Below are 13,534 nucleotides of genomic sequence, written 5' to 3' on the forward strand. Positions count from 1 at the left end.
CCAACAGTGGCAGCTTGATGGACCTGGAATCGAACTCACAACCTTCCAATTGGTAGCTCAACACCTTAACCACTAGCATATCATACAACCTTTTATTATATTTTCGTCTGTGTATGTCTTTAGGAAACCATGCTATATGCAGCGTTAATAACGGATATAACCATTAGGGTTTTCTCTTGCTTCATATTTAGCAGCATTATAAAAAGAGGCTGATATTACATCTGAAGCGTTAATTGATGTCATATAACTGGGCATATCATAAAGATTTTAAATAATTTCATCTGAGATGTTAGCTTATTAGGCTATTTTAATAACAAATGCATGTTTTGGATATTAAATATACCTTACCTCAGAAATTAGAATAATTTTGTTAGTTTATGTACAAGAAAAACACTTTTATTACAAGGGAATATTTCTCATGCTTCTGTCTTGTTTCTGCTGATTTTTCTTCAACTTTGTCCACTGTAAAAACAACAAATATTTGCTGGCTAGCTTTAGCCTGTTAGCTCTGTGTTCTTGAGTTTCTTATGACTTTAACAACTTGATTTTTAACTTTGATTTATATTCTGCCTCATTTTGAGTAAAAGAGTCTGCTAAATAAAGAAATATAATATAAATGTATTCTAGATTATACTGTGGTTGTACAAAAAGGTTCATTTGGGCAACTTTGAGTTATATTATATGCTAATCCATGCTAACTGTAATTACAGTGTAATATTAGCCATAATATTGGTTTCTTAATCTAATTATAACGTTATACTATATTAGATGCTGTGGTAAATGTTTGTATTATTAATTAGGAGTATTTATCACGTGAAATGTTTGGCGTATTGACAAAATCTGTTTTTGGGCGAGTTGTTAATCGTTTCCATGACAACGGACCATACCATTTTAAAAAACGTAGGTAGATCGTTTAGATAAAACAAAACAATACAGGACTAATATGGATCAAGTGCTAAGAAGAAAACACACAGCGTCGTGACACGATTGCAAATAAAAATCACCTAGATGTTTGTTTATAATGAAAAGCTAAAGTGCGACCGAGTGCTGCATGACAGGAAGCAGTGGGCGGAGCCATGTGAACACAGGAAGACGTAGAAGCAGCGTTTATGATTCCTCTCTAGCAACATCGACATTGTGTTATGGATAAAACCGCCGTTGTAAAAGTCGGAGCAGTGGCTAGTGCGAGTGTGTGTGCCCTTTTTGGAGGAGTCGTCCTCGCTCAGTATATTGTAGCAAAGAAGAAAAGAGCTGGCAAGAAAACGAAGATCATCGAAATGGTGAGCTTCCGCGCCTGTGTAACGCGCATGCGCGTTTGGAATCGGCCGTATCCCCAACGCCTCCTTAGGCACTACATAAGTGCACTAAACAGGACTGTAATAAATAGGGCATACGCCGTTTGTAGTGCATTTTATTCAACTCCGGAATGCTTATTGGTTTTCGGCCGCAGATCCGCTTTAGAGGTCATGGCTAAGAATGTAGTAGCCGTTGCAGCTAGCACAGTGTTAGCATTCGGCTAGCTTCAGCACTACATTTCAATTAGATATTCAGATAAAACATGAAATAATACTAGGAATGTAATTATAACAACATAAAAATCATGTTTTCATTCTGTATGGCTGGTCATTGGACAATCAACATTATATGGATTATAAAGATTATGTTATTTTCACTGAACTTTACGTCTCTTAACTCAATCACTTAAACATGCACAGATTCTGTTCAGCAGTCTTCTCACGTCACTGCATCAAACGGGCGTCAAATGAAGTCGCGTCTTAATGACGTCAGTGAGGCTAATTAAACGTCTGCTGGCCACGTGGTTAAGATTTACCATAAGATAAAGTCACGTGGATTGAGTTTCAAAGTACACAAATTTAAACTAATTTACTGTCATGTGCCAATATCACTGATAAGATGCCTACATCCAATCAGTGCCAGAGTGCATTGGGTTTCATGTGTTTCACTGAAACCTGAGGACATTTTGAATCTTCACCTCTGATTTGTTGCCTGGAAAACATTTTCTGTACATAGATAATAAATCAGTGATGGTAAACTCCAGTCTTGCGTAATTGTGTCCAAAAGTCCAGTATACCTACCTGCTGATGAAACCTATGATATACACTGTAGAGGATTCAATTTCTTTACGATTTGATCCATCAAAAGCTGTCGATTTCATTTTCTATAACGGCAACCGAGTAGTTCTGCAAGCAAAATCACAGGTTTTGTACTTGGGGTACAAGTACAGGCAGGAGTACAAGTTCTTGTAAATGAATTGTTCCCACCGTGTATTAGGATGAGTTTGTTAATATAAATCCGTGACGTTTCTATTTTAATCGGAACGACGAACATTATGTCAACTACACGACAAACTTAGAAAAGACAAAAAGATGACAAATTTGTGAAAGAGAACAATACCTGCTCAGTGTGTAGAACAGCACACCTGACCCTAGGAAAAGTCTTTATTAAAATGGACACCTGCTGTATTTATGTCATCGTGGTTGATCCTGACACAAAAATGCAAATAATTAGAAGGTTGAGCCAGGGTTTAGGAATGTACAGTGTGAAATCTGAGATTATGAAGAGCCTGGATTGATTGTTAACCACGTGTAAAGCATGAACAGTGTGAAACGTCAAACAACATAACCCAGTCTGAGTTATTAAACGTCTTTATAAGCAGAAAATCTGTGTGTTGCTTTACACAGTATAAAGCATTTTCCCACACATTTTATTTTACACACTGCAGATGAAGTCAAATATTTATAGAAGCTTTACTGATCGGTTTACTGATCTCCTGACATTCCTTATCCAAGCATGATAATGAACGGCATGTCTCCGCATCAGTGCTGTGGAATACTCTCCGAAAACGAGGTCAGAGAGTGCAGGCTGTGTTGGAAACGGATTGTCAGCGAGCAGCTGTTGCGTGTTTTAGCTTGTTTTCCTTCGCTTGCCCAATTGTAAATAGGTTTCAGAGAGAGAGAGGAGAGAGAGGATTGTTCTGAATCTTGTGTGTTCATGGTTTTACAGTAACAAAGTAGATTCTTCATAAGACAGTACATTAAGAGCGTTCTTAAGGATCGGCTTAAGTGACGGGTTAAATATATAAAGACATTGAACTTTGACCTTTTGGCTTTCCAGCAGAAAGTGACAGAGACAGCTGATGAGCCTCTCTGTGAAAACCTCGCTGCTGATTAGGACAGGATAATGGCGTTGATAAATACAAGACCTGATATGAGCTTTTGTGGCTGTTTCCTGACTCTGTGTGTTCTAGTAGATCTTTATGTTCTGATATTTAAGCTTCGATCAGCATTTTTCAAGCCAGTTTAAGTCCTCGGGCACTTTAACAGCAAGCTGCATCAATTACAGTTACATGCTACAGCTAAAACCTCACATCCACAAGCTACATGGTATCAGGAACACTGAGAAACTGTTTCAGGTGCGCATAATGTGGAATGTTTTGAGGGGCCGCTAAAATATCAAATATGTAAGTAAGCAGTTAAGCAAATGTGGCATGTTGTTGTGAAGCCTTGTACTTCTATACCTCAATACTTTGGCAGTAGTTCATTTTTTTTTTTTTTTTTAAAGAAAAATACGAGTATATACTTTTTACGAGTAGAAAAAAATATTCCAGCAGCTCGAAACTCCTCTGTTCTTAGCAACAGCTTCAACTCTGACTGATACAAAGCACCGGCACTGGAGACTCCTTCCATAAATTTTACACAAATGTTTTCGGTGCGTTAAGACAAACCTGTGATTTGCCTTGCAACTGGAACAGCTGTTAGAAAATTAATCATCACCTTCTGATAGAGAATCTATCATGTACAGTTATTTAATTTTCTTCAAGGTTTCTCTCTTGTGTCCTCGTGTCACCTCCGGTTTGTTCGTTTCATTTAAACTAATCCGTTTTTTTCACTAAAAAATGTTATATCCGGATTTCTATAAAGCTGCTTTCTGACAATGCTTCTTGTTTAAAGTGTTTTAACAGCTGAATCAATAAATAAATGATTAAGTAAATAAATGAAATAAAATAAATCAAAATCCATGATGGAACGTGTTCATATTTCATATTTCAATGTCAGTCTGTCTGTCCAGTGTCACCCAAATTAGGATGAGGTTAACTCCTGAGTTTGGTTCCTCTCAAGGCTTCTTCCTCATTTCATCTCAGAGAGTTTTTCACCACTGTCACCTCCGGCTCACTCGTTATGGATAAATGTTAGAGATTAATAGTAGCTTAAGTTTAAACTTTAAACTTTATTCTGTTTCTATATTTATGTAAAGCTGCTTTGAGACAATGTGAGTTGTTAAATAAATTGAATTCAATTCAATTAAATATGGAGCCACTCGGTGCAGCGATAACCAATGGGAATGAAGACAGTAGAACTCACGTGATCCATGACAAAGTGCGCACACTTCTTCTCCTTCATCTCATTATGATCACTGATGTGTGTGTGTGTTTGTACATACCACTGAGTTTTATACACAAACGCAAATCTAGTGGCAAGATTTTGGATGCTAGTTATGCCATCCACGAATCACAATCAGGTTTATTGGCCAAGTATGTTGACATAAACAAGGTATTTGGCTGTTGGTGACACATAAAAAGTACAGACATAAATAACACTATATTATACATTTAGCTTGGACTATACAAGACAAGACAAAACAGACCATATGAGACAAAACCGACTAAACGAGACAAAACCGACTAAATGAGACAAAACCGACTATACGAGACGAGACAAAACAGACTATAGGAGACAATACAGACAATGTGAGACAATACAGACAGTACGAGTGTTAAATATGAATACAGAATATATGACAGATCAGTAATGTACATAAAGTGTGAAAGTGCATGGTAGTGCAAATAAAAGTATTGTGCGTCAGGAATGATAAAGAGTTTAGAACTTTTGTACAATATATAGCAGCAGTAGTGTGTGTAACCTATACGGATGATGTGATGACTGACAGTTCTGATAATGCAGTACTTATAGATATGAAGCAGGGAATATAATTATGGTGAGTTGTTAATCAGAGTGATTGTATGGGGAAAGAAACTGTTCCTGTGTTCCCGTGTTCACTTGTAGAAATGAGTTAAATGTAAATCGCTGTTAAAAATCGTCCAGCAAATGCCGTAAATCTAAATATAAATGTAGCTTAACAGTTGATGTTCAGTCTTCTGGATGATCAAACAACTGTAACGTGACCTTCTAGCCTATACACGCTGGGATGCTTACACTGGACTTTAACGATAAAGCTCTTGACCCAAAAAAGTTCCAATACTTGATGACTTTGGACCTAAACGTCTAACAAGGGGATACACAGGGAGCATTTTTGACCTGATAACAAACCTAATCACAAAAAGAATTTAGGTCGTGGCCTACTTTCTACTTCCCTAATCATGTAGACTGATTATCAGGATCACTGAGAGACTGAGATCGGAACTGAGTTGGGTAAGATCTCCAGGAGACACTTCTCAGAGAGCCCTGTTCTTTAGTGGTTAGTATACCGTGTGCAGAAATACCATTTTTACTCCTCTTAAACTTACATGTGACTTTCTGGAAGTCTGGAATTTTAAAGGTGCTCATTTCCAGATCAGTAAAATGACAGTTATCAGGTTTTTCATCTTTATTTGCCACACTTTCATTACGCAGCCTTCATAATGCCTGTTCCCTTCAGTGTTTACCTTCTTCTAGTCCTATTATTGACAATTTTCCGAACATGCAAAAAACCTCGAAAATAAACGAGCTAGTTAGCTAGTTCATAAAAATCTACACAAGCTTAATCATGTTTGTAAAAGATACTAATTAACAACAGTACACCTTTTAATTCTACACTGTGTGTGTGTGTGTGTGTGTGTGTGAGTGAGAGAGTGAGAGAGAAAGAGTGAAAGAGGAGCCTCTCAGAAGGGGTGGGGCTTATCTGTTATCTGTATATGGGACACGCCCTCTGTGTGGCTGAGCTATATAAACTGCCAGCTGACGAAGGGAATTTTCTTTCCTTGTTTTTCGCAAAGTTGCACCAACCCAGGAGAGGTAAGCAGACAGACAAGAAAAACAACTCATATTTTATTCTCATTTGCATAGATTTAACAGGCAAAACTTCTGTAGAATGTCATACATTTTGTACCTGATAGCACCTGAATCATGACTATGTGTTTAGATTAGTAGCATAACGAAAGGAAATACGTTAAAGATTCATGTTTGTGATAATTGTGTTCATTATATGACATATGTCAGCACGTCTCTTTTGCAAAGCAAATTTCAACAGGTCAAGGAGCTTTTTAGAAGTGCAGGAGTGTGTTTTAACACGTATTTACTTTTTATTAGTATTAACAATCATGCAATCGTAATGCGTTAAAGTTTTAATTTATATTATAAAGTGATATACTCTTTACTGTTCTCTGCTGGAGTCTATAAAATACTTGCATAATGTGGTTGAGTGTTGTGACTGTTTTGACACAGATACATAAACACACACACACACACACACACACACAGGTCAGACATACCCTGTAATTAGCAGTCTTAAAAATATACCTTCTCTCCTTACCAAGGATGTTTGTGGTTATTTTTTCATCGCAGCCCAGAATAGATGTGCTCGTGGAATGAGGATCAGATTTAATATACATTTTAAAACCTCTACGGAAAAATTACAAACATCATAAATGAAAGTAAAAGAACAAACGTTTCCCTGCGATCTCTTTAGCCGTAGATTATATTTTATTACGCGTCAACAAAGTGTAATGACTTACTTATTTAACCGTACTGAACCTTTCAGCTCTTCAGCATGCTGCTCCTCTGCTCTGTCACACTCATATATACAAACACGGGCCGTGTGTGTGTATGTGTGTGTGTGTGTGTTTTTATCCTCCCAGCCTTTATAAATCCCTCCTTCTTTATATCACATGTCTTATCCAATTTTAGAGTGATGTTACTGCACCATGACAGAAGAGGGTTGAAAGAGCCAAAATTGAGTAATAAATGAAAATTTGAAAATTGAAAAATGAAAAATGAAACACTTCAAGACCTTTATTGAATGAATAAAATTATATGCAGTATGTATATAATAAATGTAATTCATGTAAAATAAATGTATTTATTTAAATAAAGGAATTTTTTTATTCATTTGATAATTTTTTTTTTTATATATACATTTAAAATATATAAAACTTATACTGCTCTCCTTCAGCATCATACACCTTCACCAAACGTTCTGTATAAAAATAACAAACTTTGGATCAGACCCTCTTAATAATGCTGAATCTTTCCTTTGAGTACTGGTACAGCATCATCACACCACTGACTGTTAACCTGTGTCTCCACAGATGCCTGAGTTTGAGAAGAGCACGGTCCACATCAAGGACCCCGAGCGGGTGGAGCAAATCATCTGCGGTCTGATTCAAGGAGGCTCATCCAAACTACAGGTACAGCTATCAGACACGAGAGTCAGATATTCATCACTCGGTTTGTTAGTTCAGACATGAGCTGCCTCATACTGCATCAACATCTACTACTGTACTATTACTACTGTACTGTTACTACTGTACTATTACTACTGTACTATTACTACTCTACTACTGTACTATTACTACTGTACTATTACTACTGTACTATTACTACGCTACTACTGTACTATTAGTACTGCACTATTACTGTTGTACTAAACTATACTACTACTATACTGTCACTACTGTACAATTAATACTCTACTATAACTGTACTACTACACTACTACTGTACATCTGTACTATACTTATCATACTACTAAGCTATACTACTCTACTACTAAACTGTTACTACTGTACAATTACTACTCAAATACTACTGTACTATTACTACTCTAATACTACACTACTACTGTACATCTGTACTATTAATAACATATACTTACAATACTAATACTATATTATATATATATAATACTACAATACTATATTTTCTATACTACTATACTATTACTACTATACAGCTACTCTACTACTAAGCTGTTACGACTGTATTATTACTACTCTAATGCTACTCTAATACTACACTACTACTGTACATTTGTACTATTGCTAACATACTATAACTTCAATACTACTATACTATACTATTACTACCATACTATTAGATATTCCTTTATTCGTCCCACAATGGGGAAATTTCTCTGTTACAGCAGCAAAGAAAAAGAAATGCAAATATATAAAAGAATAAAGACATAATATAGTGTAGAGTATATACACAACACAATGTATAAATACAAAAAGAAGAAAAAAGAGACCACAAGTAAGTAGTTACTAAACTATACTAGTCTACTACTAAACTGTTACTATTGTACAACTGTACTATTACTAAAATACTATTACTGCCACACTACTATATTACTGGTATAATATTTCTGTACAATTGTGACTATTCTAGTGTACTATTACTACTATACTATTATGGCTACACTATTACTACTATATTACTGCATTACAGTGCTATTACTTCTGTACTACAGTACTATTACCACTGCACTCTTTCTATACTAATTGTGTTATTACTGTAATGCTGTACTATTAATACTGCCTATCTATACAGTTTCGCTAGGTCTGGAGGTGAAAATCCCACTGTGTAATCAAAAAAAATTCTACATTGATAGTTTAGACCCAAATTTTAATTTGTCAGATTTTTATTTCTTTTAGATCATCACAGACTTTGACATGACGTTAAGCAAATTTGCAATCAACGGAAAGCGATGCCCGACCTGCCACAGTAAGTCAAACCTGCAACGCTTAGACACGATCTTAATCACTGAATAAATAACGAACGGTGTTAAATTCAGGATAACTTCGGTGCGCTGATCAGCCTCTTTCATTTTCCACAGATATAATTGACAACTGCAATCTGGTCACAGAGGAATGTAGGCAAAAGGTGAGCACTCGAGCATGTCGAAACATACGTTTGTCTACTGCTGCAAAAGTATGCAATGTGTTAATGCATAACCTTTTTTTTCCAGCTGTTTAAACTGAAGGAGACGTACTATCCTATTGAGATCGACCCGAATCTGACCATGGAGGAGAAATACCCGTTTATGGTGGAATGGTGAGTGAAGCACATGTTAAACCTCATTCTCAAATATTACCTATTATATTTATGATTATTTTTAAATTCCTCTGTTCTTTAGGTATTTTAAATCTCACACATTACTGGTAGAGCAGCGGTTACAGAAGAACAAACTCCCCAAGGTGGTGAGAGAATCAGATGTCTGTTTACGGTACGATCATCATCATCATCATCATCATCATCATCATCATCATTATCATCATGTCAAACTACTGAAATCTTGAATTACACTTTAAATATATATATATATATATATATATATATATATATATATATATATATATATATATATATATATCAGTACAGAGACATCTACATGGCTGTTTACATATCAAAAATTTTACATATATTACATATATATTTCCCCAAAATTTGTATATAATTTTCAATCATGTTATTGCAGAGCGAATAAGTAAAAGAAAAAATCGTGCTTACTGAGCATTATTGTATGTATTTACATAGTAACAGATACTTTTTAATAGTCCTTCAAAAGCTCTGAAGCTGCCTTTGCTGCATTATTATGACAACTTTGATTTTTCACTTAAAATGTTAGATGGGTCTTGTGTTAAGTAACTGTGTGTGTGTCACAGGGAGGGTTACGAGCACTTCTTTGACCGGCTAAATCAGCACAACGTTCCCGTGTTCATCTTCTCAGCGGGGCTTGGAGACGTGCTGGAGGAGATCATCAGACAGGCTGGAGTTTATCACCCCAACGTCAAAGTCGTCTCCAACTTCATGGACTTTGATGAGAACGTGAGTAGAAACCTATTGAATATTATGTACTCACACATTAGCTGAGAGGCTGTAGGGTTTTTGTATTCGTATTTAATGACGGTCATAAACTCAGACGGTTATGTCAGTGCCGTTTAATAGTTTAAGGGTTCAAGGGGTCCACAAACTCTCCAGTCACTAGCTTTTAGAACTTTTAATCTAAGCTATAAAGAACATTAGCTTCCTGTTCACTATACATGCCCAATTACTTACTTTATATCACATTTTATAACAGAGACATATTTATAAAAGTCTCTGAACCTCTGTGAAAACATCTATTGAGAAACTTATTTATAGCCTTTACTTAAATTTAACATCAACATTTGGCCAATGCATTGAAGATCAATTTAATCAAACAAAAAGTTATTAGTTATGATAATATTAAAAATTCATTCATTCATTCATCTTCTACCGCTTATCCGAACTACCTCGGGTCACGGGGAGCCTGTGCCTATCTCAGGCGTCATCAGGCATCAAGGCAGGATACACCCTGGACAGAGTGCCAACCCATCACAGGGCACACACACACACTCGCATTCACTCACGCAATCACACACTACGGACAATTTTCCAGAGATGCCAATCAACCTACCATGCATGTCTTTGGACCGGGGAGGAAACCGGAGTACCCGGAGGAAACCCCCGAGGCACGGGGAGAACATGCAAACTCCACACACACAAGGTGGAGGCGGGAATCGAACCCCCAACCCTGGAGGTGTGAGGCAAATGTGCTAACCACTAAGCCACCGTGCTCCCAATATTAAAAATTATTATTCAAAAATGAACTGAGTATATTGTGGGAAGAGTGGAATGATTTTATCGTCTAAAGAAAGTTCTTCCAGTTTAACAAATCAGACCTGAAACTTCTAGTCTAAGTTACTGATGTAGTGTTGTTTTAAAAGCTGAGCATTAAAGGGCTGTTAACATCCTGCAGGGCTTCCTGAAAGGATTTAAAGGCGAGCTGATTCACGTGTACAACAAGCATGACGGCGCTCTGAGGAACACCGAATACTTCAAACAGCTGAAGGACAACAGCAACATCATCCTTCTGGGAGACTCCCTCGGAGACCTCAACATGGCCGACAGCGTCCCCAATGTGGAGAACCTCCTTAAGATCGGCTTCCTCAACGATAAGGTCTGCTTCCTCTGAAAAGCGTTGGGTGTTGGAACAGAGAGCTGTCTTCCTCTAGTGTCACACTAATATTATTTCCCCTTCTTCTTCTTTGCAGGTGGAGGAACGCTTGGAGAAATTCTTGGACTCTTATGATATAGTTCTAGTGAAGGATGAAACCCTTGAAGTGCCCAATTCCATTTTACAAAAGATCTTATAACTGTAAAGAGACTCTTGTTATTAATAACTAGTCACTGGGTTAAAACATGCACGCACAAAGCCATAAGAACCCCTCATCATGATCTGTTCACATCACATCACTTCCCATCCCAGACCATGTACTCTTCCATTTGTGTGTCTGTTTGGGGTTTTGTCCCGCACTTTGTATTTTTTAAGAAAAACCAAACCAACTTCTGTATAGAAAGTCTGTATCTTAGCGAATATGTTTAATGTGTACATGAGTAGACTAATGTATTATTTTTGATATTGAGATATCATTTGGACTTCATGCGCAATAATAGCTGGGATAGAAGATAAGTGCTGGCATTTTTGTAGTTATACAGGCAGTAACTGCGGTGTACTACAGTAATACTTGTACAGGTGTAACACTTTCCGTGTATTTTAGCGCTCCAAATATCCATCCATTTTCTGTACCACATTTCGTACACAGGGTCATGAGGAACATGGTGTCTCTCCCAGGGGACTTGGGGGGACACTCTGGAAAATGTCCCAAGCTATCACAGGGCACAACCTTACACACGCACACACACATACACACACACACACACACACACACACACACACATCCTGAAGCACTAGGAGAAAACACACACATCCTGAAGCACTTCGAGAACACAAAACTCCATACGTGGTTAAGGTGTTGGACTACAGCTCAGAAGGCTGTGAGTTGAAATCCCAGGTCCACCAAGCTGCCACTACTGGGCCCCTGAGCATGGCCACTCTCAGTTGCACAGTCAGCCACTCTCAGTCACTCTGGACATGTTCCAGAGGTATGATGCAAACCTGCTAACCAATATGCCCCTATGCCCCCTCTACTCTAAAAATTGCATAGTGGGCGTGGCCTAACCCAGAAACACTGCCAGCATTGCATGTTAATTCCAGTTCTGACCGTTCCTCATCTCTCCAGCTTATAACTCATCCCAACTAAAGCTGCGTGCAAAACTATTTTTATGATTGTTAAAGAACACAGGCTTTCTCAGTTTGTAGCGTTCTTTAAGATCCCGATGCACGCTGTCTCAAGTCTCGACCCTGTGCCCTGTGAACCTTTCTGTCTAGCTTTCTATCACAAAAAAAGGGCCTCATTTTATTATTTTATATTATTTTATTCTCTCTTCATCGCTTAATTCCTTAGTACAGATCATAACAGGATGGTTACATCAATTCATGTATTATTCACCTAAATGTACCGACTACAGTACACTGTAGTTTCCTCCTGTATCTTTTTTTCATATTTATAGAATACATATATACAATTCTATATATTATATGTGCACACGGATATTAAGTCCATGCCCGTCATCCCTCAGCAATACAATAGACCCTTAGACAAACATATAACATGAATGTATTGTGCATTTTGATGACCTTCAACGTGTTCAGCTTCAGGTTCAGTTTGGAATTTGGGTCTGCTTTTGGTGTTGTGAGCTTCACTACATCTATAAAGTGCAGTTCATGTAAAACCGCTAAGGTTATTAGAGGCATCAGTGTGTTTAGGTGGACCGTTTCCTCACATGAGCGCTCGTGAGGTGGATTCAGTTTAACTTGCACTAATGTTGTCATTAGTAACAGTGTGTCCTTTAAGTTCTCGAACCCCTTCTTGTATGTGCTGCTGATTTGCATGTTGCCTTTCTTTGCTGTCGATAGGAACTGGTTTGTCCAGTCAATAAATGTAGGCAATAAAGACAGCCACTTTTTATTAAAGGTTTGTTGGACTAAAGGTTTTTAAATATGGAATGAGTTATTTCTTTGCTTTTTATTAGTGATTAGTGAAAGTGACATACGGCTAAGTATGGTGACCCATACTCAGAATTTGTTCTCTGCATTTAACCCATCCAAAGTGCACACACACAGCAGTGAACACACACAGCAGTGAACACACACAGTGAACACGGAGCAGTGGGCAGCCATTTATGCTGTGGCGCCCGGGGAGCAGTTGGGGGGGTTCGGTGCCTTGCTCAAGGGCACCTCAGTCATGGCCGGCCCGAGACTCGAACCCACAACCTTAGAGTTAGGAGGCAAACTCTCTAACCATTTGGCCACGACTTCCCCTGGGTTTTTGCATATCCCAGGCTATTATGAGCCTGGGGTCAGAGCGCAGAGTCAGCCATCGTGCGGCACCCCTGGAGCAGGTGGGGTTAAGGGCCTTGCTCAAGGACCCAACATAGATGTCTCAGCAGCTTGTGGGCTTGAAGCCTGACCTTCTGATTAGGAACCCAACGCCTGGACCGCTGGACCATCACGTCCTATATTGATGTACATCCGGGATTTGTCTTTTACAGTAACATGCAGTTAAATATATACAGCTATCTAGTACCTAAAGAAC

The 13,534-nt window shown here is 37.8% G+C and overlaps 1 protein-coding gene across 2 annotated transcripts; it reads left to right on the forward strand.

Moving 5' to 3' along the window:
* The first annotated feature begins 1,078 nt into the window (after positions 1-1,078).
* Positions 1,079-12,928, forward strand: nt5c3a (5'-nucleotidase, cytosolic IIIA). Of its 2 annotated transcripts, none has more exons than XM_060874168.1 (9): positions 1,079-1,280; positions 7,325-7,423; positions 8,669-8,738; positions 8,851-8,897; positions 8,983-9,068; positions 9,151-9,240; positions 9,680-9,842; positions 10,795-10,995; positions 11,090-12,928. In XM_060874168.1, the coding sequence occupies exons 1-9, from the start codon at positions 1,143-1,145 to the stop codon at positions 11,189-11,191; spliced, it is 996 nt and encodes a 331-aa protein (XP_060730151.1). In that variant the 5' UTR covers positions 1,079-1,142; the 3' UTR covers positions 11,192-12,928. The 2 variants fall into 2 exon arrangements, with proteins under 2 accessions (XP_060730151.1, XP_060730160.1); XM_060874177.1 differs by lacking the exon at positions 1,079-1,280 and adding an exon at positions 5,992-6,032.
* The last annotated feature ends 606 nt before the right edge of the window (positions 12,929-13,534 follow it).

The sequence above is a fragment of the Tachysurus vachellii genome, chromosome 1, assembly GCF_030014155.1.
Source record: "Tachysurus vachellii isolate PV-2020 chromosome 1, HZAU_Pvac_v1, whole genome shotgun sequence".
NCBI classification, from domain to species: domain Eukaryota; kingdom Metazoa; phylum Chordata; class Actinopteri; order Siluriformes; family Bagridae; genus Tachysurus; species Tachysurus vachellii.